Source organism: Nycticebus coucang, chromosome 17 (assembly GCF_027406575.1).
Source record: "Nycticebus coucang isolate mNycCou1 chromosome 17, mNycCou1.pri, whole genome shotgun sequence".
Lineage (NCBI taxonomy): Eukaryota > Metazoa > Chordata > Mammalia > Primates > Lorisidae > Nycticebus > Nycticebus coucang.
In genome coordinates this window covers 76,990,228-77,016,576 of record NC_069796.1, presented here as the reverse complement: position 1 = coordinate 77,016,576, position 26,349 = coordinate 76,990,228, and the positions used below count along the sequence as shown (strand labels likewise).

The window sequence follows — 26,349 nt, the reverse complement described above, 5'->3', positions numbered from 1 at the left end:
AATAACATCTGGTTTTACCAACATACTTGTAATGCTCAGTAGTGTCCATAATGCCCTGCGTATGGCAGCTGCTTGATAAGCCTTTGTTGAATAAATGACTAAATAAACAATCAAGTTCATGTCCTAGAAATCTGGACCTCAAGAAAAGACACAAACATTCCCAGAGGGATACCTTATAAAACCAAAAGCATTTTATTTTTTATTTTTTTATTAAATCATAACACAAAGATCATGTATACACATTAATGCATTTATGGGGTACAATGTGCTGATTTCATATAGAATTAGGAACGCTTACATCACACTGGTTAATAAAAAGCATTTTATTTTATTAAATACAATCAAGTTTATTCAGGGAATGGCCTTGAGTTTTCATCACCCTTCTTCCCACCTCTTCTCTCTTCCCTTTACCAGATCTGGCATGTAGGAGCTCAGTGGGACAGGGGGAGAGAAGGATCACATCCTAGTAGCTGGGCTCTGAGTGTTCCAACCGGCAGCCCCCACAGTGCACGAGGGGCTCAGGAGTCCTGATGATGTCCCAAGGATGGGCCTGCCCGTGGCTCTGCTCGCCCTCTGCAAGCCACCCACTTGCAGAAAACCAGGGAGCTGTTTCCACCTGACCTGCTGAGCAACTGGAGCAAACACAGGTGTGGCTCAGCTTGACATCCTGTGCCAGGTGCTCAGGAGCTGGACGGACCCTGAAACAGGAGCTGAAAGGGCCATAGCTGGCAGCTTTGGGATCTCATAAAAATGGAAAGAGCCGCTTTTTCAAGATATAGAGGACTGTAGCAAGAAAAAGAGCCAGAGCAAGGAAGATGAGAAGCTTGTCCGTCAGCTCCCGGCGATTGTATTTTGTAATGAGCTTCCGGCCCAGCTGGATGGTCCCCGACATGGACTTAAATTCTTCATTTGCATCCAGGATTGTTCGTGAAGAATTGACTGAAACAAAAGAGGAAGGAGGCCTGGCTCAGACTGTGCAGCACAAAATCCAAAGACCTTGCTCTGCTCCCTGGTTGCCAGTGACAACCTGCATTCTAAGCGAGCTCCTCTGAGCCAGGGCCCAGCACACGAACGGAGACCATCAAGTGGAGAAACGCTCCCCAGTTCCCAGCCAGTGCTGGAGCCAGGTGGATTGTCGAGGCATCCTCACACACTCACGTCACTAAGAAGGGCAGACAAGGCCCGCCTGCTGCGCTCCTCACCTTAGCTCTGTGAAGCACACAGGTGCTGCCAAGAAAAGCCACCAAGCATAAAACAACCTGGTGACTGTGGAAGGCCCTGTGAGGTCTGTACTGGGGGAACAGTCAGGGGGCACCAGTACTTTCCCCCATGGGGTATAGTAACCAGGACGTCTACTAGTCAGACCTGCTCTTCGCAGGATCAGAAGAGAAAGGTGGGTTGTGTCTATCCTTCCGGCCTGGGACAAAGACTGTAGCTTAAAGATGACACTTATGTAACATACTGTGTGATACCTAACGGGCCTGTGTCCCTTAAGGGATCATTGTATCCATGGTCAAACATATTTGTGAGCATAGGCTTCTGGGCCTGATACTTAGGATAGACGGTTTACCTGGAAAGGTTCCCCATAAAGCATAATAAAACATCATCAGAACATTCATGGGGCTGGCCGTGGTGGCCTATGCCTATAATTGTAGCACTCTGGGAGGCCAAGCAGGTGGATTGCTTGAGCTCAGGAGTTCGAGACTAGCCTGAGCAAAAGTGAGACCCCATCTCTACTAAAAACAGAAAAACTGAGGCAAGAGGATTGCTGTGAGCTATGACACCATAGCACTTTACCTAGGGTGACAGGTTGAGACTCTGTCTCAAAACAAAAACAAAAACAAAAAAGTTTACTATTATGGAAAATTTTGAACCATCACAAAAGAGGCCAGCACAGCATCATGAAATGCAGTGTGCCCAACCCCCTACCCCATGCAACTCACCCACTCCTACAATTTTGCAGCAAATTCCAGGCATCCTGAATAAGCTTTTTGTTTTTATTTATCTTTTTTTTTTTTTTGAGACAAAGTCTCACTTTGTCACCCTTGGTGACACCTCAAGAGTTTGAGGTGTCACCAAGAGTGTATACAGAGTGTAACCTCAAACTCTTGGGCTCAAGCAATTCTCTTGTCTCAGCCTCCTGAGTAGCTGGGACTACAGGTGCCCACCACAATACTCAGCGATTATCAGAGATGGGGTCTCGCTCTGGCTCAGGCTGGTCTTGAACCTGTGAGCTCAGACAATCCACCTGCCTTAGCCCCCCACAGTGCTAGGATTACAGGCGTGAGCTACCACGCCTGGCCAGCTTGTTTTTGTTTTGTTTTGTTTTTTTGAGACAGAGTCTCACTATGTCACCCTCGGTAGAGTGTTGTGCCATCACAGCTCACAGCAACCTCCAACTCCTGGGCTCAAGCGATTCTCCTGCCTCTGCCTCCCAAGTAGCTGGGACTACAGGTGCCCGCCACAACGCCCGGCTATTTTTTGGTTGTAGTTGTCATTGTTGTTTGGCGGCTCAGGCCGGATTTGAACCCGCCAGCTCAGGTGTATGTGGCTGGCGCTTTAGCCGCTTGAGCCACAGGCGCCAAGCCAGTAACTTTTTTGCTTTTAAATTATGGTCTTAATGCACCTTAAACCAAGCTGAAATTGTGGGGCATAAGGAAAGGATGAAGAACTTTTCTCTTTCTTCAAAAGCTATCAAAATGTGCCCTAAGAACAACCCTCATGGTGGGGGCTCCTTAACAATCTAGAAAGCAACACCATTTGTGTCTCCTCACTGCTGGAGGGGGGTATCCTGACATCCACATCAGAGCATCAAAGCCTGTGGCTCAGGCCATGCAGTCTCCTCATTCTCACTCTCTCCAAGGACCCCCCAAGGCCCAGCAGTGCACAGGTGGGAGGAGGCCACTGGCTGGTTCTGGGCCTGAAGGCTCAGATGAGTTGCAAACACAAGGAGCGACCTTGGGCTTACTTGCTTGCTTTCGTTTTTCTTCTGGCTGTTTGAATGGCACACTGAGAATAAAAAAACTAATTCAAAATTACAGATAATTGCTAGGGGTGATAATGGTAGTATAGTAATGGGGTTGTTTTTGTTTTTGTTTTTTTTCCCCAAAGAGTCCCTTATCTTTTAGAGATACTTATGGATGATATCTGGGATTTGCTTCAAATAATCCAGGTAAGCGTAGAACTAAAACTCACTCACTGGCCATGAGTTGATAATGCTGAAGCAGGTGACAGATTCAGGAGATTCATGACCCCATGCTCACTACTTGGTCTGTGTGTGACAATTCCCAAAAGCGTTTCAGAGAGTAAACTCTTTTTCTATTTTCCTAGAGTGAAGAGTCCTGGAGAGGACTGCTTCTCACCTGTGATGAGGGAGCTGCTCTGGGAAAGCTGTTGGAAAGCACCAATATTCCCAGTCTCTTCTCTAGCTCCTGACTGGCATTGTTTCAACTCATAGGAAAAGTAACGACGGGGAGTACAATGTAAATCGAGGTCCTAGTGGTCTTACAGCAGCCGATACACTACATTGCTACTGGGGCCACGGATTCCCAAACCTGCCAGCCACATGGAGCCCAGAGCCCCAGAGCCCTCACTAAAACTCAGAATCCCAGCCCCCTTGCCCAACCCTGCTGATACCCTCCAGGAGAGACCTGAGGATCTCTGCTTTTCACATGAGTTCCTGAGAATGCTTCCCCTGGGGAATCACTGAGAGGTGTGGGGGCTTCTAATACAACGGTAATAACTGAAAAGAGAAATAAGAGCAGCATATTCCCACTCTAGGTAAGACCCTGCTGTAAAGTCGCATCATGAGTGAGATACCACAAATGTGAGTAAGCTCCAGGCAGGCAACGGAGGAGGCACCCTGGCTGGAGGGGCAGGGCTAGGGTGCTAGAGCCAGTGCCTCTGAGAGAAGCCCCCTACTCTGGCCCTGGCTTTACCTAGAGTCTGCATGGCCTCCTCACTCTGCTGGACCTGCTGGGACATCATCCTGCTGATCCCCATCAGGCTCTCTGTGATGGTGCTGGACGTCTGGGCCAGGCTCTCCTTAGTGGTTTTCCTACAAGTCCAGAGGAGAGGGAGGAGGATCATCAACAAAGCTTTGCTGCAAGGAAGTCCCATATTCAAAATGAGATCCCATTTTATACCTATCAAATTGGTGTATATATTTTAAATGATCACAGTCAATGCCAGCAAGGGTCTGCTGAGACCCGCACTCTCATGGACTGCTAGCAGGAATGTGAACCTACGCTACCTTTTGTAAAGCAATTTGCCACTATGGATCAGGAGCCTTAGAAATGTTCATTCCTTTGACCCAATAACCTCATCCCTTGGAATCTCACCAAACAAAATATCCAAAGTGTGGGACAGGTGTGTAGCTCACGCCTGTAATCCTAGCACTCCAAGAGGCTGAGGCAAGAGGATTGCTTAAATTCAGGAGTTTAAGACCAGCCTGGGTGTGGTGGTGCATACAGTGAAGGCTAAAGCAATAGGATCACTTGAGCCCTAGGAGTTTGTTACTATGAGCTAGGCTGACACCACGACATTCTAGCCTAGACAACAGAGCGAGACTCTGTCTCAAAAGGAAAAAAAAAAAAAAAAAAAGAAAATATCCAAAATGTGGATAAAGCCTTATGTTCTAAGATATGGTAATTATTAAAACTGGAAATGCAAACACACACTGGATTATACCAATATACTATGTACTGTTAAAATTAGTTTTTGATAAGTTTTTCTAAAAATGGGCAAGCTTTATAGTAAAAGGGTAGGATACTCAATTTTATTTTATTTTTTTTTTTGGAGACAGAGTCTTACTCTGTCACCCTGGGTACAGTGCTGTGGCATCATAGCTCACAACTACCTCAAACTCTTGAGCTCAAGTGATCGTCTAGCCTCAGCATCCTGAGTAGCTGGGACTATAGGTGCTTATCACCATGCCTGGCTAGTTTTTCTATTTTTAGTAGAGACAGGGTCTCATTCTCGCTTAGGCTGGTCTCAACTCCTGAGCTCAAGCAATCCACCTGCCTCAGCCTCCCAGAGTGCTAGGATTACAGGAATGAACCACCACGCCCAGCCAGGATACTAAATATCAGATATGGTAAAATTATGACGTTGTAAAAAATATAGAAGAAAAATGAGAGGAGGCAATATACCAAAATGCTCATGAGTAAAAAGACTATGGCTTATTTTCATGTTGTAATTAATACTTTAATTTACCAATTTACTGCAAATAAGTGTGCATGTCTTTTAAAGTTTAAAAAAAAATTGGCGGTGCCTGTGGCTCAGTGGGTAGGGCGCTGGCCCCATATACCGAGGGTGGCGTGTTCAAACCGGGCCCCAGCCAAACTGCAACAAAAAAATAACCGGGCATTGTGGCGGGCACCTGTAGTCCCAGCTACTTGGGAGGCTTAGGCAAGAGAATCACCTAAGCCAGGAACTGGAGATTGCTGTGAGCTGTGTGACACCATGGCACTCTACTGAGGGCGATAAAGTGAGACTCTGTCCCTACAAAAAAAAAAAAAAAAAAAAATGACTTAGATGGTGAAATTAAATACTAAGCTGAAAACAAGAGGAGGTTCCCTACAGTGGGTTTTACACCTTACCAGCTGTTATCTATTCTATCATCAGAGTCCAGAAAGACAAAAGAACAGGTACCTTTGCCTTAAGAGCTCTCCTCCCCGGAGAAGTTCTGCTTTCTCTAGATTGTCGATTGCAATTTTGCAAGTAAGATTGGCTTTCCTCCATGAGGTCTGATTGCTGGAATCAGAAGGGTCATCTGTGTAAGTTTCTGTTGATACCCCCAGGTCCTTAGTTCAAATCACTGCAGTTCCATACTGCAAAGGAGCTCTGTGGAAAGCCACCCAAGTGTAGCCCTCAGAGTCCCTCCCACCACCCACTACTTCCTCCCCTTGGTGTCCCAGCAACTGCTCTGGCTCAGTCCTGACACCTCTCTGCTGGACCCTATAGGCCGCCTGCGGATGCTCTGTGGCTGTCCCTCTCCCCTGATGGCGCTCCTCTGTGCACAGCCCCACAGGGCTCCAGACTTCAGGGTAGTCTGGAACACTAAGGCTTCACTGTCATGGCCTATGTACTGGCTGCTGCTGGTCCTTAAGAACTATGACTTACTCATCTTTGTATCTCTGGCACCTAGAACACCCATTTCTGGCCCCTCAGCTGCTCAATTAGTATATGCTGTAGGAAGTAAAGAAGATCACCAAAAGCCAATTTTTCTACCTATTTCTTTTTGCTGTTCTTTACATACAAGAGACAAATTATGAACAACATAAATGTATTGTATTAGCAGAACCTGACTGACATGCTTTACTTAAATTCTTTACCTAAGCTCCCTTGTGAGTGGCAGCTGAAATGTGAACAGTTCTCTGGGTTTAGCAATGCAGCCTTTGTTGATAAATTATTAAAAAAACTAACTGCATCCCTCTGAGAATCATACCCATGCTCCAGAATGCTTATGCACTTGGCTCGAACCAACTGTACTAATCCTTGGAAATACTAAAAAATTAGAACATAGAGTACATGAACTGACAAGGTGGTTTTCCAATAGCACCTTTATGCTGAATGTCTTCAAATGGGCTCTCTGATGCCTAAACAGCATCTACTCTGCCATTTCACACTTGCCATTCTAAAAGAATCAATTACATTTTCAAAGTGTTAGCAAGGGAGTTTTGTGGGGCCCTGGGATACAGAAAAGAGTGAGTGGGAGGGTCTGTCCTCAGGGGCTCCCATTTTATTGCTGAAAGACAAGCAAGCAGATACTTTCTGTACTTGTGTCCAAGTATAACCCACAGTTGCCAAAGTATTAATTTTACCATTTTATCTCCTCTGCCTGTAAGTCTGGGTTCATGGATGGCCATTCCCAGCCTAAACCCATGCTAGGCTAAGTGTGTCTTGCATAACTTACTATACTTTATACGAGGGCTCCTCTGGACTCAATGTTTATAATGAGTGCACTTGGTGGCTCAGGAAAACAAAAGCCAACATAACACAAAGTAATCACTAATCAGCCAGGTCCTGGAACAGTGTCTGCCCACTCACACAGCCCTCCCTCCTGACACTGGGCTCTCCATGCTCAGTCTTTGCCAGTCAGCATCCTCCTGACACACAGGCATCTGTCAGGGAGATGGTACTGAGGAAATGCTCAGATCGGAAGCACAGCCACAGGCAAACACAGACCTGGCAGAGGCAGATGCATGAGCAAGGGCCAAAGAGAAAACTGTGAGGATGACGACTCAGCAGGGACTTCAAAAGAGAATGATCTGGAATCCAGAGGAGCCCTCAAACATGTTTGGAACAACAACTGTCTTTGTGATTATGTACAAGAGTCAAATGAAAAGGGAAAGGTACTATCTCATGTTCAGACTATTTTGTTGGAAAAGTTATATCTCTCCCAATTCTATATCAAGAAATGGGGTAACTTCGATCAGACATTTTCAAAAAAAGAAATGGCACATACTTCCAATTATAACCTCAATTTTGTTTAATATAACATATACTTATTTACATATTTTTGTTTCATTTTTTTCAGATAATATCCCCAATTCTGGTCCAACTTAAGTAGTTTCTCTTTCAATGGACTTATTCCAGTAGCAGTTATTCTTAGATAAAACAACCCTATATTTCAAAAGCAATCATATTTTCTGTTTTGTTTTACAAATATAAAATATAGTACAATGTTAAATTATGCTTCTACTAACTGTGCCCATCTCCACCTGCAAATACGGGCCCTGTTTATCGCCCCCATCCCCTCCTATTTAAGAATTACTGATCTAGAGAGAACATTCCACCTGCATGTACATAATATAATTAAATCCCCATTAACGCAGGTTTATTAGGCAAACACATGGACAGACCTCACAGGGGACAAGTAACCCAGCAGAGACCACGCCCTGCTTACCTGAGCATCTGCTTTTTATGATTCTCCACTTCCTGGAGGAGAAGTTGCTTCTCTGACTCTTTGTCTTGCTCTTTAGCCAACTGCTCAAGCTCCTATGGGAGAAAACAGCTCTGTGTTAAAATGATTTTAAAAGCCAATATGAAAACAGAAGAGCACTTCTATTTCTCACAAAAGCATATGTATCAGTAATAGCACTGAGGCACCTAGGAGAGAACACCTAGGAGCACTAGGTGATATGTAACACACGGCCTTTTAATATATAACTAAGTTTTCAAGAAAGTAAGAAAAATCCCTGGGGCACAAAAGGGAGAAAAAAACTAAGAGCCCGAGCAGTCAGCCTCTGAGTAAGGCATGGCTGCCCGGGGGTCGGAGCTGCTGCTCCTATAATCCAGGGCATGCCAGAAAAGAAAAGAAAAAAGAAATGACAAATACAAGCTCACTGATCCCACACTTAGATTTCACAGGACTATCAAACTGCTATATGTTTCCAGATACTCACTCTCAACTTCATTAGCAACCAGCAATTACCAGTTTGAGTGTTTGAAGGTTTGAAAGATCACGTAGGAATGGAAAAATGAAGACTTAGGTCACCTGAGGCTGAGCCAAAGAACTGGAACCAAACCACCACAAATCCAGGACTTAAAAAAGATTATACTCTCAGGGAAAAGGTCTAGGAAACTGTCCACTCACTAGCAGAGAGTGAAAATATGGACACTTATCTTTTTTGCTGTGTGCTCTGGATGGAGGGGTTTAAAAAAAAAAATCTCCCCTGATTATTTATAACCAAGGAGCTACCCTCAATGATCTGGGATTCAGTTTATCTTCTCTGAGATGTTCAAGAAACTCTACGGAGAGAAATTAATATAAACTGTGTTCTACTAGTGATCATCCCAGGAGACCAGGCAAAAAGCAAAGACCTCTGGGAGACTTGTCCTCCAGCCAGGCTGCACAAAGTCCCACAGATAAGGTCTGCTGAAGATGAATGCTCCCAGTCCAAAATACCCAAACACCAAGGAAATGACCCACAAGGAGTTGGGGCAGCAGACATGGCTGGTAGTACATAGTAAACCTCCAAAGAATTTCAGATAATAAAATCACCTGACAGACTATAATACTGTAATAAAGATGACATTATACCCCAAATCTCAAGTCATATTTTTCTTACGGTTCCAGATTCAATCAAGCTATTCATCTAAAACATCACCATAGGCTGGGCGTGGTGGCTCCTACCTATTATTCCAGCTGGGAGGCCAAGGTGGGAGGACTGGTTGAGCTCAGGAGTTTAAGACCAGCCTGAGTAAGAGCAACACCCCATCTCTACTAAAAACAGAAAACTTAGCTGAGAATGTGGCAGGCTCCTGTAATCTCAGCTATTTGGGATGATGAGGCAAGAGGATCCCTTGAGCCCAAGAGTTTGAGGTTGCTGTGAGGTAAGATGATGCCATGGCATTCTACCCAGGACAATAGAGTGAGACTCCATCTCAAAAAAAAAAAAAAAAAAAAGGGAGAGAGAAAGAAAAGAAAGTATGAGAAGAACTCTTCATTAAAAAAAAATAAAGATGGGGGAGGGTAATTGGTGGGAACACACCTACGGTGTATCTTAGAAGGACACGTGAAATTTACTAGGTGTAGAACATGTCTAAACACAATAACTAAGAAAATGCTGTGAAGGCTATGTTAACCAGTTTGATGAAAATATTTCAAATTGTATATAAAACCAGTACATTGTACCCCATGACTGCATTAATGTACACAGCTATGATTTAATAATAAGTAAATAAATAAATAATAAAATAAAATCAAACCAAAAAACCCCAAAACATAACTGTATAAGCTCATTTAGACACTAATTTATTTGTTTATATTCTATTTGCATATGCTGATCTGGAACAAATGTGTATATCTACCATTTCAATAGCTCAGAGATAACTTTCAACTTGTACCCCTAAATATTGCTGTGGTAGAGAAAAAAAAGAAATAATCAACTGTGAATTGGAAGTTTTGCAAATGTAATCAGTTAATTATTTACCTAGTTATTCATTTCAAATCTACATTTCCTATTAGAATGCAAACTCTATGAATAAGTAGGGCTTTATGTGGTGTTATTCACTATGCCTGGGGGCTACATATTAGGCACAGAATCATTGAATGGAAGAATGGATGCTTGGGAAGAAGGGAAAAAGGGATAGAGGGATAAATGTACAATGTCCTCATGAAAGGTTACCTGGAAGTTTGTTTTCTTTTTTTGAGACAGAATCTTACTCTGTCTCCCTGGGTAGAGTGTTGTGGTATCATAGCTCATAGCAACCTCAATCTCTTGGGCTAAAGTGATCCTCTTATCTCACCCTCCCAAGTAGCTAGGACTACAGGCACCCACCACAACTACTGGCTAGTTTTTCTATTTTTCGGAGAGATGAGGTCGCACTCTTGCTCAGGCTGGTCTCAAACTCCTGAGCTCCTGAGCTCAAGCGATCCTCCCGCCTCAGCTTCCAGAGTACTAGGATTACAGGTATGAGCCACCATGACTAGCCTACCTAGAAGCTCACAGAGAACTAGAGATAGTTCTAGAGAAAAGAAAGAAGGTAGAGTAGTTCTCAAACTACTGTGGTAGTTTGGAACCATATATCGAAAGACAGACAGTCAGATATTTACACACAGTCAATGCCCAACGGTACAGAACACCACATTTTGAAGATACGAGGCCAATTCTCTTCCAGTATCAGTATCACACAATTTTGTTACCAAAACATAAAAAAGGTACTTACATAAAAGTCAAAAACATCAAACAAAGAGAAATCTCATATTTATTTCCAGGTATAAAACAGGTATATAAATACTTAGAAATGCAGATTTAAAAAGGGATAGGGTCATCCATTCATTGACTATGTGGTTATTAGGTCCTTATTAGATGCTAGGCATACTGGTGGTCAAGGTGCTGACATTATTGGGGGTGAAGTAGCAACATAATAAATATGTAAATGTACTGGTGAGGTAATTTTCTATTTTTTTTTTTGGTGAGGTAATTTTCACTAATGAAGGAAATAAACAATGGGTGAGCACCCAGATACTTAAATTAAAAAAAAAAAAACATGGAAATACTCATACTGAAGATGGTGAGTGTAGCTGGATATTTGAAATCACGCTAAGTTGAAGAAAGGTCTCTTAGATATTAAGTTAACTTTAAAAAGCAAAAAACTGCGGACACAGTCCAAATAAACCCTCTTTGATAGAGAACTGGCTAAAAATATATATATATACATATAGCTATTTAAAAAAGAATGAGGTTAATAGCCGGGTGTTGTGGGCACCTTTAGTCCCAGCTACTTGGGAAACTGAGGCAAAAGAATCACTTAAGCTCAAGAGTTTGAGGTTGCTGTGATCTGTGACGCCACAGCACTCTACCCAGGGAGACAGCTTGAGACTCTGTCTTAAAAAAAAAAAGAATGAGGCATGGGGCACAGTGCTCAAGCCTGTAATCCTAGCACTCTGGGAGGTCAAGGGGGTGGATCACTGAGCTCAGGAGTTTAAGATCAGCCTGAGCAAGATCAAGACACTGCCTCTACTAAAAACAGAAAAACTATCAGGGCATTGTGGAGGTGCCTGTAATCCCAGCTACTTGGGAGGCTGATACAAAAGGATCACCTGTGGCCAAGAGTTCAAAATTGCTATAAGCTATAACTCCATGGCACTCTACCCAGGGTGACAGACTGAAACTCTAAAAAAAGAACGAGGAAGTTCTCTAATTAATGATATGGAAAGATTTCCAATATATACTGATAAGTTTTAAAAAGTTATGTTTTAGGTTGGGTGTAGTGGCTCATGCCTGTAATCCTGGCACACTAGGAGGCTGAGGCAGAAGGATCACTTGAGACCCGGAGTTTGAGACCAGCCTGAATAAGAGTAAGATCCCATCTCTACAAAAAAAAAAGATAGAAAAAATTAGCTAGTTATGGAGGTATAGCTCTAGTCCCAGCTACTCGGGAGGCTGAGACAAGAGGATCCCTTGAGCGCACAAGTTTGAAGTTGCAGTGAGCTACAATGCCCCACTGTATTCTAGTTGGGGCAACAAAGCAAGACTTTTTCTTAAAAAAAAAAAAAAAAAAAAAAAAGTAAATAGGGCGGCACCTGTGGCTCAGTCGGTAAGGGCCGGCCCCATATACCGAGGGTGACGGGTTCAAACCCAGCCCCGGCTGAACTGCAACCAAAAAATAGCTGGGCGTTGTGGTGGGCACCTGTAGTCCCAGCTACTCGGGAGGCTGAGGCAAGAGAATCGCTTAAGCCCAGGAGTTGGAGGTTGCTGTGAGCTGTGTGATGCCACGGCACTCTACCGAAGGCCATAAAGTGAGACTCTGTCTCTACAAAAAAAAAAAAAAAAGTAAATAAAAACCATGTTTTAGCATACTGCCTAAGAAATAAGAAAATATATTTGTCTTTTAAAATATTTGAGTACAGGCCAGGTACAGTGGCTCACACCTATAATCCTAACACTCTGGGAGGCTGAGGCAAGTGGATTGCTTGAGCTCAGAAGTTTGAGACCAGCCTGAGCAAGAGTGAGATCCCGTCTCCACTAAAAATAGAAAAATTAGCCAGGCTGGGTGGCGCAGGCCTATAGTCCCAGCTACTCGGGAGGCTAAGGCAGAAAGATTGCTCAAACCTAGGAGTTTGAAGTTACTCTGAGCTACAATGCCAAAGTACTTTACCAAGGGCAACTAAAAAAAATTTTTTTAGTTTTTTTTGAGTACAGATACTCTGGAAAGATACATAAGTAACAAAAGTGATTGCCTGTTTGGAAGATGGGAACAGAAAACTAAATAGGTACATAACTGAAAAAAAAAAGAGAGGGCGGCGCCTGTGGCTCAGTCGGTAAGGCGCCGGCCCCATATACCGAGGGTGGAGGGTTCAAACCCGGCCCTGGCCAAACTGCAACCAAAAAATAGCCAGGCGTTGTGGCGGACGCCTGTAGTCCCAGCTACTCGGGAGGCTGAAGGCAAGAGAATCGCTTACGCCCAGGAGTTAGAGGTTGCTGTGAGCTGTGTGAGGCCATGGCACTCTACTGAGGGCCATAAAGTGAGACTCTGTCTCTACAAAAAAAACTCCAAGTATAATGGTGTTAACTGCTATCCACTTGTTGACATAAGTGACAGTGTTCTGTATTCTCACTGTCTAAAAATATTTGCTACTTCCTCCAGCTGATATTTGAAAACTGGACAACTCTCAAGCAGAGGATACCCAAGACTAAGCCTCCTTCACTGTTACCCATTACTTCAGGGAATACCCACCTGTATTCTGTAACGTAACTGTTGGAATTTCTCTTTCACTTTAGTATTCAGTTCGGTAAGTGCACCTAAGGGTCCTGAACAATCACGAATATCCTAGGAGACATTGAAGAGATAAGAGGGTTTTCTTGAGGTAATGACATGAAATGACACCATCTGTACAGTAAGACGGGCCTACTGATGGTAACTCATCCTGATCTTTACTGTTTACCTCTGCAACACAAACAAAACCACTAACATTTACATTTTTCTCATCCCTCTTTAGATTAATTTTAAGCAGACAGTATAGAGAGAAACACCTAACTTGCCTTGACCTAAGTTTCAGTCCCTAAATTTTAACAATACAAGTCACTCGGCCAGTGTGAAAAGCTTCAAACAGCTTGTATTTCCAACAAGAATGAATATACAAAGTGATACTATAACTTCAGAACTTTGGATCCTTCCAACTTAAAAATCAGGATGCTTAAATACCTGGCATCAAATGACAAGATTAACTTCTTCAGTTTGATTTTACAAACCATTCATTATAAATCAGAGTGTTTATAGACATGTTTAAGGGTAGATTTAGAATTTGTTGCTGGACATTCAGAATTACTGGTGCCAGGTTTCAGAGCAGGCTGCAGAGCCAGACCCTATAGATTCAAATATCAGATATGCCAACTTATTAGCTGTGTAAACTCATGAAAAAATTACTTAAGTTCTCTGTGCCTCAGTTTCCTTATCACAACATTACTTACCTCATAGATCATATATGTATGTAAAACACTTAGCACAGTAGCTAGAACACAGTAAGAACACCATATATCTAGTTATAATCAACCTTTCTGACAGGCAATCACAAGAACCCAAATGTTAAAAAGAGTACAAAAGGGGGCCTAAGCAATTTAGATGATGTGAAAAGGTAATTTCGTTTGTATGAAAGGTAAGTTTATTTTTCTAGAATTGGCCCAGGTATTTTATAGTTTATGTGTCAGAGAACTGAAGTTCAGGAAGTTTAAATGTTTGCACCAAGTTTCTCCACTTGTTCTCTGGGTTTCTCATTAAACCATACACTTCTTTGCACTGTATGACAAACCACTAATTTGGTTTATTCTGCATCTGGTTTACTGGGAAGCCCCACTTTACTTTTTGCCATACTTTGTTACAAACTCTATGTCTACATCTAATGTTTAGTGACATTTGCGGGAAATGGAAACAAATTGCTTTTTAAAAAAGGTTTATTTTCAGCACTCTACCAAGGGCTATAAAGTGAGACTCTGTCTCTACAAAAAAAAAAAAAAAAAAGGTTTAAAGCTTGGTTTCTTTTTGCTAAACTCACAGAACCATTTCTACATTCCTAACACTCACCTGGATCAACTGATTTGTCGCACTTCTGCCCTTAAATCGCTTAAGCCAAAGCACCTCACTCTTCCCATCTGCTAAGAGATGAGATTGTCTCAAGGTGCTTTTCCTGGGCAGACTTTCCCAGTCCGGGTCCTGGTTCTTGCTACTGCCTTCTTCTTCTTCTTCTTTTTTTTTATTTTTAGATAGAGTCTCAAAAAAAGGGCAACTTTGTTGCCCTCAATAGAGTGCTGTAAAGTCACAGCTCACAGCAACCTCAAACTCTTGGGCTTAAGCGATTCTCTTGCCTTAGTCTCCCAAGTAGCTGGGACTACAGGCGCCAGCCACAAGGCCTGGCTGTTTTGTTTTTTCTTGTAGTTGTCATTGTTGTTTAGCAGGCCCAGGCGGGTTGCCAGCCCCAGTGTAAGTGGCCGACGCCCTAAGCACTGAGCTACGGGCGTCGTGCCTGCTACTGTAGCCTTCTGACTTTGTCCCTGGTATTTTACTCGATTTCCTCAAGTACAAAATCACAACTACCATCTAGATTATTGTCCCTTAGCCAGATGCCTCCCGTGCCAGGTGGCCTCGGGAACCTAGGGGCAGCAGACCAAGTGGAGCTGCCCGGCAGGGGGCGGGGTTCTTGGCCTCCGGAAGCTACAGGGGATAGGGGAAGGAGGTGTCTGAAGGCGGATCCCAGAAGGGTGACAGGTAGGTACGTTGTGAGGTGGTTCAAGGGCGGAAAAACGGCCAGGGTGTGTGTGGGAGGGGCAAAGCGGGCCCACAAATAGGGGCCACAAAGGGTTAACAGGGTTAGGGGAGGAGGACAGCGGGGTGCCCTGAAGGAAGGTGAGCCAAAGGCGCCCAGATAGAGGATTAAAGCCAGCAGTCACGCGATCAAATGCGGACAAAAAGATAACTGGCCATGAGGTGGGGCCAACGGCCTGGGAGACCAGGTGGGAAAAGTTCATGAAACCGGCAAGCTCAGAGAAGACTAGCGAAGCTTGAGTTAGAGCTGCTGGAGCCCGGCAGGAGTCCTGAGAATCATTACCTGAATAAGCGCCTTCACCTCCAGGTCGAATTTGACAATCTCTTGGTTACATATCCGGACGTGGACATCTTGGGGAGCCGCCATGTTGGAGACACCGGCTACGGGCAGCGGCGGTGCCCAAATTCAATCGCGTTTCTCATCGCCTTCTTTGTGTTCCCTGCCCGGTCTCGGGCCAGCGCCCCCTAGAGACCGGTGTAAATGGCAAGTGAGAGTCCCTGAGCCGAGTTACGGGTACTTGCCCTGACAGGTGGCGAGAAATCAGCTTGTCTTCTTGGCTTGATCCTAATAAAACGGAAAGAAAGAGAAAAGGAAATGTCAAGAACGCTTAACAGTGGTCTCTTTCTATCTTCCACCTATCAGCCATTCTAATGACTACATATTTTTTTCCATAGGAAAAATTAAAAAGGCTGCAAGGAAAGTATCAATTGAGATGTCTCTGCAAGGTGCAATTAATGGTTGTGTTCTTTTTCTTTTTTCCTTTTTTTTGGGGGGGGCCGGGGCTTGGTTTGAGCCCGCCACCTCCAGCATATGGGGCCAGCGCCCTACTCCTTTGAGCCACAGGCACCTCCACTAACTTGGATAATTTTGATGGATTCGTTTATTTTTGATAAAAATGTCAGAGCAAACCCTCAACAAGTGGTGGCGCTTTCATTTTATTTCTATTAATAGTAAATAGTCCAAGTTACTTGGTTGGTCAAGGCCATCAGCCACTCCACCCGCATCTGTCCCCTTCCTGGATTCCTTAAGCTTTTTCCAGCTATGTGACCTTGGAATGTGATGTTCCCTCCTCCTAGAATGCTTTGCCCATGCACCCCTATCCCATCTGCATTTGTTCAGGTCACTTCTGCAGCACAGATTGTGAGGACCTGAATGCCTAGCTATAGATATCTTCATCTCTCTTAATCCTCACCACCACCCTTGAAATTGGTAGTTTTACAGATCAGAAGATAGGCTGAAAGTAAATTGAAACAAAACAAAACAAAGCAAACAACCCTACCTCAAAGTTACCTAACTTGAAAGTGAGAGCAGCTCAACTTAAAGCCACCTGCTCCCTCAAAAACCAAAATGGCCCCTTAGCTGCGTTATACAAGCATGACTGTGTGCTCAACCATCTCTGTTCCCTTAGCACTCTGCACTTTTAAGGTGTTCATCACTCCACTGCACCTAATAGAGGATTCTGCTCAGGCTCCAATCTGCCCTGGAGCCCACTTCACTTCTTTGTGCCTTAGTCTGCAGAGGAGCTAGGTGGTGATAATAAACTAAGCGGGTGTGGAGCCCACTTCACACCTGCTGTTGGAGGATTAAATGAGATAATACACGAAAAGCACCAAGTACAGTCTGATAATATGGCACGTGCTAACAAAGCAATGCCTTCAGCTACTAGATAGATAGCCAACATTTTGGGGAAACATCCTATGTACCAGGCACTTTGCACTAAGTGCTTTCTGTGTGTCATCCCACTTAACTCTCACAACTCTCTGAAGTAAAAAACAAGGCAGAAAGGAACGATGACTTGCACAGAGAAAATGGTGTTGCCAAGTCAAAGGACGTATGCATCTTAAAATTCTGACATACTACAAGATTGCTCTTCATAAGGTTATGTCAATTTGCCGTCCCACCAGCAACATAGTACGAATTCCTCTTTCCCATGACCTTGCCAACAGTGTGTTAACAAATATTTGGATTTTTGCTCATCTGAATAGGTGAAAAGTGTTTTCTTTTATTTTGCATTTCTTTCATCATGAATGAGGTCAGGGACCTCTTTCTATGTTTCAGAGCTATTCGTATTTACTTCATTATCTGCTTACTTTTCTATCAGGGTTTTTCTTATCTTTATCCAGTTTTTTTTTTAGTGAGACTCTGTCTCACTTTTTTTTTTTTTTGCAGTTTTCAGCCCAGGCCGGGTTTGAACCTGCCACCTCTGGTATATGGGGCCAGCGCCCTACCCCTTTGCGCCACAGGTGCCACCCAGATCTTTATTCATTTTGAAATATACAATGACTTATGGTGTGAGCTGTAGAGCCAACCTTACTTTTTCCAGGTTACCCAATTGTTCCAAAACTACTTACTTAAGTGTCCACCTTTTTCTTACTGGGTCTGGATGCCACATTTACCATACTAAATTGTTATATATATTTGAGTCTTTGTATACTTCCTATTTTGTTTTATTGGTCTAGTCATGCATCAAAATGGTGCTATTTGAATTATTAGTTTTATACTGAGTTTTAATGTATTAACCATCCCATTTATCACCCTCCCTCCCAGCATCTTCCAGCTATTATTTTTTCCCCATGTAAACTTTTTAACTCTCTTGGTGGGTGGTGCCCACCAAGCTCAGTGGGTAGGGCACCAGCCCCATATACTGAGGGTGGTGGGTTCAAACCCGGCCCGGCCAAAGTGCAACAAAGAATAGTCGGGCGTTCTGGCAGGTGCCTATAGTCCCAGCTACTTGGGAGGCTGAGGCAAGAGAATTGCCTAATTCCAGGAGTTGGAGGTTGCTGTGAGCTGTGACAGCACTCTACCGAGGGATAGAGACTCTGTCTCTTAAAAACAACTCTTGGTATATTTTCTTAGGATATTATATTTTTAACGTGTAACTGTTAGTTTTATGTTGAAGTTCCTGTTTAAGAACTTGGCATAGGCTCAGCACCTGTGGCTCAAGCAGCTAAGGCACCAGCCACATAACACCTGAGCTGGTGGGTTCTAATCCAGCCCCGGCCGGCCAAACAATGATGGCTGTAACCAAAAAATAGCCAGGCAGGTGCCTCTAGTCCCAGCTACTTGGGAAGCAGAGGCAGGAGAATCACTTGAGCCCAGGAGTTGGAGGTTGCTGTGAGCTGTGATGCCACGGCCCTCTACCCAGGGCGACAGCTTGAGGCTCTGTCTCAAAGAAAAGAACTTGGCATATTTTTACATTTATTCAGGTTTTCTTCTCCAAGGCTTACTGGTGATAATTAGTTTCTTCAAGGGTCCAGAATGTCAAGAACACAAGTCTCAAAGGAGTACGGTGCCAGTCCCATATACCAGAGGTGGCAGGTTCAATCCTGGCCCTGGCCAAAAACTGCAAAAAAAAAAAAAGCACACAAGTCTGGGCCAGGCACGGTGTCTCACACCTGTAATCCTAGGCCAGTAGTTCTCAACCTTCCTAATGCTGCGACCCTTTATTAATACAGTTCCTCATGTTGTGGTGACCCCCCAACCATAAAATTATCTTCATTGCTACTTCATAACTGTAATTTTACTACAGTTATGAATCATAATGTAAATATTTGACATGCAGGATGTATTTAGGCGACCCCTGTGAAAGGGTCATTCGACCCCCAAAGGGGTTGCAACCCACAGGCTGAGAACCGCTGTCCTAGGCACTCTGGAAAACTGAGGCAGATTGCGTGAGCCCAGGAGATCAAGACCAGCCTGGACAAGAATGAGACCCCATCTCTACAAGAAGTGAAAACATCAGCTGGGCAGGGTGGTGCATGCCTGTAGTCTGTCTCGGGAGTCTGAGGCAGGAGGATTGCTTAAGTCCAGGAGTTAGAGGTTGCTGTGAACTATGATGATGCACGACTGTACTCTAGCTGGGGTGACAGAGCAAGACTCTGCTTCTAATAAAAAAAAGAACACAGGGTGGCGCCTGTGGCTCAAAGGGATAGGGCGCCGGCCCCATACGCCGGAGGTGGCGGGTTCAAACCCAGCCCCAGCCCAAAACTGCAAAAAAAAAAAAAAAAAACCCACAGTCTGTCAATTCTAACATACCCCACTAGATGTGGTACCAGTATCCTTGAAAACATCTCAGGGATAACACCACCTAGAAGCCCTTTGATATCAGTAACAGCTCTTGTGTTCTACAATCCTGTTCACATACGGCCCACTTCCCCTGTGCTGACTATGAGCTCCTGGAGGTCTCTTTCAGCTCTCTATAGCCCGGCACCTGACTAAAGGAAGGAAGACAGACTCCTATGGTGGTCTTCACTCAGGTCCCCTGACTTAAAATTCTAAGTATAGTGGCTCACACCTCTCCTAGCACTCTGGGAGGCCAAGGAAGGTGACTGCTTGAGCTCAGGAGTTTGAGACCAGCCTGAGCCAAGAGTAGACCCTGTCTCTACTAAAAATAGAAAAAACTAAGCAGGCATCATGGCGGGTGCCTGTAACCCCAGCTACCTGGGAAGCTGAGGCAAGAGGACTGCTTGAGCCCAAAAGTTTGAGGTTACTGTGAGCTATAATGATGCCATGGGACTCTACCCAGGGCAACAGAGTGAGACTCTGTCTTAAAAAAGACTCAATGTCTTAAGTCCAGCCTACCTAAGTCTAGACTTACTTAGAATAATTAAACCCACAAACACATAAAAATGTTTAAATCAGGAGAGACGCAAAATATTTTATTTTCCCTGGAGAAATCACTTGCCCAAAAACTCAAAGAGAAATAAGCATAAACTATGAAGGCAAATGCTTGTATTAACAAATAATTCTATGTAATAGCTAAATTTCACTGAAATATTGAAAAATCAACCTAAAGTGTTAAAACCACGTTGGCTCTTTGCATACTATCTACAGAGGGGCTGCACAACCAGCAGTTCACTACTTTCTGTGTTTTGAAAATTTCTTTGGAACAGGCTGGCACAAATCCTGGCAACGTTTAAGTGTTCAACCAGTAAGTTTGCTAACTAAAGGGAAATGGTGGGTGACTATCCAGGTAAGTAAGAGAAAATCATCAGAGAAAGAAGGGCGAAAACATGAGGCAAACAATTCAGAACCTTTTCATCATTTTTTTATTTTAAATTACAAAGGATGTCGCATACACTGATGAATCTGTATCTGACTAAAAGTGCTGAGGGGTTGGAAGGTGACAGAAAACAAAGGCAACATTTGCATTGCCTTTCTTCTGAAATGAAAAACTGCACAACTATTAACCAACATTTAATAGAATAATTTTTAAACAGCTCATGCGTCAACAAGATAAACTTCTTTCTAGACAAGAGACAAGACCGAATCCAATAAAAAGCGTCATAACTCCAATTGGGAGGGGGAAATAAACCCAAAACTACAGAATATTTATGATAGCATTACAAACAGGATCCTACACAGCTATGCAAAAGAGGTTGCCACATCATATGAACAAATGCTTTGAATTCTTGCCCTTCCACTCTTCTCTTGTGACTTCTGTGCTGTCAGCCCCAGTATCACTGTTAACCGCAAATGCTAAGTTAGAGGACAGATCCTAAGGAAAGAAGGTAAAAAAGCAGGCAGTGGAATACAGTGTCGTAAAAATGTGGTGGAAAGGCAGATACAGTACACACACACAGTTCTGTTATTTGGTTCTGAAAAAAACAAAGGGCGAAGGGCAAGACACAGTAATCAGTCCTGCTCCTGTCCACCCGAAATTTGATTAACTATACCACTGTGTTTACATCATTATGAAAGAGGCAAACCCAGTTCACCCAAACTTGGCACACCAAAATACTCAGCCTCTGATGTTCTTCACCAGTCACCAAGTCTGCAGCTCCAAGACGCCATTTGGAAGTAATTTTAAGGTTCTATCCCCTCACTACTACTTCCAAACCTCTCTTTTCTAAACAAAAACGGCAATTTGGCATAGTTCAGTTTCTAGGTGTAATTTATACAATTTCAGTCAGTTTATAACTAAGCATGAGGACTATGTTTCAACACATAATCCCACATGCCTATGGAAGTGTATAACTCTCAGTAGTACATTTTCATCATCTTTCCCCAACATGCTTATTCCTTAAAACGAAACAACCATTCCTACAGTTCACATTCACTGTTACATCCCAATGTGTTTGAAATATTAAAAAAACATGGAGTCATCTTCTCGTAATGCCCTTATTAAGATTACAAAGATTACAAAAGAATCCACAAGTATTACGGCACTGTGTGAGACTTATTTGTCATGATCCAAGGGAAGAACAAGACTGCAGTTCTGTGCAAAGTTGTGGAAATGGCCTCAGTTCCATGGGAAATGGTATTCCACAATAGACTTCACTAGAAGGATAATTGAAACCTTTAACACTGAAAGCATAATTCAATGCATTCTCAAAATTCAAGTTTCAAGATTGGAGAGATGCTAACATTCTGTTACATAATCTAGAAAATACTTGAACAGAATTTCAGGAAGACTATATAAAGAAAGGGAACATAACTTTTTGTTAATTCCTGCTGAAGGCAACTTGAATTCATTTCTTAGAACATTAACTAAATCTTAGCAGCTAAAAATTTTTTAATGTATGGAATAAAGAAAAGCACATCCATTCTTGACATTTTGGTGAATAAACTAACAGCTTTATTAATGAAGGCAAACATCAGATCATTGTATGAATATTATATATAAAAAAAGAAATCCAAACTAACAGCATTGTATTTCAAAAGTACTATACTTCTGTTTCTTTTAAAGAGACTTGTCATCTGTTTTATAAAATGAACAAAATGGGTACTCTTCTCCTAAAAAATTCTGGAAAAATGAAATAGTCATTTCAAGCTAATGAACTGGACACATCTTTCTTTAAATGCAGACTACTGCTAGGAAGCAAATAAAGTCAAGCATCAGAAAGAAGATGTACGACAAATTCATGAAAGTCAGAGAAAAGGGATGTAGTGGAATTACTGCTAATCTTTCCCCCTCATATTCAAAGACCATTCAAAAACTGGTCTTTCGTACAAATATAAAATAACTATAAAGAGAGGGAATTTACAACAGTACCCATCTGAAATCCTTCATGATGCTTTTGTAATAGTTCTGATTCTCTTACCAAAAAGGTCCAAGTTAAAGATTTAGGAAGTGGAAGGGAATGAAGACATTTAGTTTTAAATGTACAAGTAAGGCACAATATAAAGCCACATCATAATCTGTCATGAAGGATATAGGAAAGGACAAGAATCATACATGGTACAGCAGAACAAGCAATCATACTGACTGAAAAAGTGTGGCACCCAATTCAAAACTCAGACACGATCTTTACAAGAGCAATTGGACAGCATGCTTTCATGTGGAGACAAACTCTATGAAGAATCCAGTGTATCTGAAACTAGGATGAAAGTTTTTTGTTTTTAAATCATAGTAGTACTAGAATCAAAGTTTATAATTGTTTTTGGAACAATGGGTTTATTTGAGGTGAATTTGCAATGCCTTTACTTAAAGTAAGAGTCTGGACTTCATTATGAGTTATCTGTATACCATGTATGAACACAGAAGACCCTTAGAGAGCTCTTCTCTAATGATCTTCACCCAAAAATACATGCCACAATTTTCAAAAACAGAACATGTACAATTGTTGGGGTTTTTACATTACCTTTGTAAGATTTGTTTGTGTGATACACTAAACGTATATATTTTAATGACAATAGAGGAAGCAGATTATTACTGGCATTAAAGTACAACCATTTCTAGACGGTTTTAAATGCCACAGAGTCCCCTGGTTAAAATGTAAAGCTGCACAGCTTGCCTATGTCATCTTTATGATAAAGTTAAAACAGCAAAAGGATTTAACTTTCACTCTACATTTTACTGCCAGGTTTTTATTTAGATCAAGTATCGTTGCAGCATTCTGACCAGCCCAGATTTAGCAGCAAATGGCAGGAATCATATAAAATGCAATTTTTTTTTAACAAAGTGCTTTTCTAAGATATACATACATATATAAATAGGTACAAAATAAAGTGTCAACATTAAAAAGCTCAACTATTTAAAAGCTTTTAACTATTTAACTTAAGTAGTACATATAAAAACACTGAAATGCAAGGATATGGAATCTACTAAACAGATTCAAAGTCTTTTTTTTTTTTTTTTTTTTTTTTTGAAATGCAAGACCAAAAAATCAGATTCTGGTTTGCAGACAGGAGAAAAGTATCAAAAATCAGAATTCCTAACAGAGCAGCTAGAAAGGGGCAATTATAAACCTTTATCTCTATCATGAGGTGATTTTCACCTGATTGCAAAACTGCCACATTTTGGAATACTTTTCAATTTACCAGACACACTCTGTCAAGACTTCATATACTTCCGTGTTGTAAACCTGTGTTTTGCCTTCTCCCACCTAAAAAGGAAAAACTTTGAACAATGAACTTACATTCTATTAAACTGTTAGACTTGAGCTTATCATCTGTTTAGTGTAAACGTACTAACCAGGTACATTTTCACCAAACATACAGAAAAATCTTGTGTATCACAGTTCAGCTAAGGTGTTAAGACAGTCTTTCTCAGAGTTTCTTTTTCATGATGTCAAAGAAGCACACAAGCAACACTGTTCAAGGTTGTTGTTGTGTGTTCTAGAATCAAACCTTCATAAGCTATAGCTCTCCTGTGCTATAGCTTATAAATGGAGGGAGGAGAGGGAAAAAAACAAAAGAAAAGGAAACATATTTTATAAACAAAGTATAATTAAAGAATAAATTCTACAGAGGGTAATGGAGAAAGAGATAATTTCCCCAGCAGCTAGGTCTGAAATTTTTGGTATTTTTTTTCTTTGCTAGATAGACACATTTTTCCTAAGTTTTTAAGCCACCAGTTTCCAGAGTTCAGAACACAAGATTTGGAAACTAAAATAGAGAGACAGGATGAAAAGGTTGATAATGCTGCCTTGACATAAGGAATTTCTCATCAAGAGGTAAAGCTTGAACAGAGTTAAAACACTGACTAGTGAAGCTGTTTCATATGAGCAAAAAAGAGCACCTAAAAACTAAATGTGTTAATGTTTCTCGATTCTAGAAACTATAGAAGAATAAGTCACATGTAAGTCTGAAGAAGCTAGTTTGAAAATACCTGTACAAAAATATAAAAATCTATAAATTTTGTTTTCATTTTAAGTTTGTGTTGATCTTTGAAAATATTACATGCACAATAATACATCAATTGGAAAAGTGGCAACTAAACAATTAGATATTCTTAGCTTTTCTCTTTCTTTACATATATATACATAATACAATAAAAATAATCTATTTTGGTTGTTTGGTGAAAGTATACTACAATAAGCTAAATAAACTTCTTAATTTTCAAAGTCAAAAACTATTTACCAATAGCTTACTAAAAAGAAATATATTAAAATTTCCTACAATGAGGGCAGAAATAAAGACAAACACCTAAATGGCCACCAACTTATCTACTATGGAAGCAAACTAGAGGAACAGCAAAATAATATTTCTATGTATGGATGCTCCTTCTGTAGATAATTGGACCCAAACAGAGATAAAATTCACAGTTCAGTAAGATCCCTAACCCTGACCTTTAATTTTTTCTTTTTTTTCTCCTTTTTTTCATACATTCATACAGTATCATGTAAGCTGTGCAAAACTTTACTTAGACTGGCAGTTTGCCATATCAGTTGCATTTGTCTTTGGTACAAAAAATAAAACAATCGCAATAATGTGCAAGTATTTGTCTTCTTCCGGTCAAGTACCGAAATATGAGTTTTCTAGAGCCATCTTTTTTTTTTGTTTGTTTTTTTGTTTTGTTTTTTATACAATACACAGACTCTGTGGCATATATCTACATTTCAACATAGTCTTATATACATTCAAAAAATGTGAAAAAGAGTTGGAACAAAAAAACATTTAAACCCCATAATTTTTCCATCTAGGTATCTTGTTTTTCCTCATAAGGGTTTTCATCATACAAAATATTACCAGTTTTATAGTTTCCCCAAAATACAAGGCACAAAGAATATGCTTTTTTTTCTTACTTGCACAGACATATATATATGTATGTATATATATATTTATATATATCATATGGAGCTCTGACAATGAACATCTAAAATGGCACACGGGCAGGAGTACTGGGTGTGCCGTGTACAGATGAGATTAATGGTTGTGGAAAATTAGAACAGAAAGCAATAATTCTAAAAACAATCTAAACTGACTGTTTAAAAAAATGCTTCCTCAATTTTTTTTTGTGTGGTTCAGAGCATAAACCTGCCACAATCCTTGGCATTTTATTATTTCACTCCTTCAAAATGTTCTGCCGTAACAGATTTTTGCAATCTGTACCTGAACATTTACTTAAACATATGAGCTGCATTTCTGATGCCAGTAGCAGTCTTAACCATGGTTTATGCTCTGAAAATGCAATAATCAAGTATTTTGGATCATGCTTCACTTATGCTACTTAGTTCTTAAAACAATGTAACCTAATTGTAAATGTTTACATAATGCTAACTGACATGCAAAACAGAATGAAAATTTACAATGGATAATGTGACAAATGCAGACGTTTCTGACCAGTGGTCCAATGAAGCTGATTACACTTTTGATGATGGTAGCCTCAGTCCAACAAGGCCTCCAGTGGGATTACCTTCTGCTGTCTTCTCTAATACCTGGTTAACAAATTCTGAGGTTTGCCCAGCAACTGGGAGACCTGAAGAGAGGAATAAAAGGTACATTTAGATAGAAAAGTGGAAGGGCATTAGGAAAGGAAAGGAGTAGGAAAAATCTGAAGGTCAGGTATGGCCCTCAGCTTGACAGTGGTCCCAAATGAATGCTTTGCTGCTGGCTACCGCAGTCCAGGAAATAATTCTACTCATCAGATTAAAGTCTACAAATATAAGATAAAAGAGTCAAACCAAGAATAACCATGAAGAATAGTTAATCAAAACATTTAAAGTGGAGTAGGTGAGAAATAACAACAGTCCACACCTAACCCGGGAAACCTGCCAAACATGTTTTTTCTTGTTCTCTCAGCCAGTCTCTTTCAACTGCTCAAACCTCACCATGTTCTATGGATGGGTTTCACCCATGCAACTGAAAATACAGATCTGAACAATGCTTTTAGCTTTTTTTATAATTACTAAAGT

The 26,349-nt window shown here is 41.5% G+C and overlaps 2 protein-coding genes across 3 annotated transcripts in view; both read right to left on the bottom strand.

The window, feature by feature from the left end:
* Positions 1–310: 310 nt before the first annotated feature.
* Positions 311–15,652, bottom strand: BNIP1 (BCL2 interacting protein 1). Its single transcript, XM_053567174.1, has 6 exons — positions 15,554–15,652; positions 13,189–13,281; positions 7,910–8,001; positions 5,653–5,754; positions 3,939–4,057; positions 311–939 (listed from the first exon to the last, which is right to left on the bottom strand). The coding sequence occupies exons 1-6, from the start codon at positions 15,635–15,637 to the stop codon at positions 743–745; spliced, it is 687 nt and encodes a 228-aa protein (XP_053423149.1). The 5' UTR covers positions 15,638–15,652; the 3' UTR covers positions 311–742.
* Positions 15,653–24,795: 9,143 nt separating this feature from the next.
* CREBRF (CREB3 regulatory factor) overlaps positions 24,796–26,349 on the bottom strand; it is a 66,630-nt gene continuing 65,076 nt past the window's right edge. For both annotated transcript variants that reach the window (XM_053566920.1, XM_053566921.1), the window contains exon 9: positions 24,796–25,913. In XM_053566920.1, the coding sequence (XP_053422895.1) occupies positions 25,798–25,913 (116 nt within the window). In that variant the 3' untranslated portion in view covers positions 24,796–25,797. The remainder of the gene's footprint in view (positions 25,914–26,349) is intronic.

Bases quoted from the DNA above. Each gene is read 5' to 3' on its own strand.
- BNIP1 (XM_053567174.1), bottom strand. From the start codon at position 15,637: ATGGCGGCTCCCCAAGATGTCCACGTCCGGATATGTAACCAAGAGATT. The intron at 13,282-15,553 runs GTAATGATTCTC...AATGTCTCCTAG, and splicing joins AGGTGAAGGCGCTTATTCAG to GATATTCGTGATTGTTCAGG. The intron at 4,058-5,652 runs GTACCTGTTCTT...CTGGACTTGTAG, and splicing joins GGAGAGCTCTTAAGGCAAAG to GAAAACCACTAAGGAGAGCC.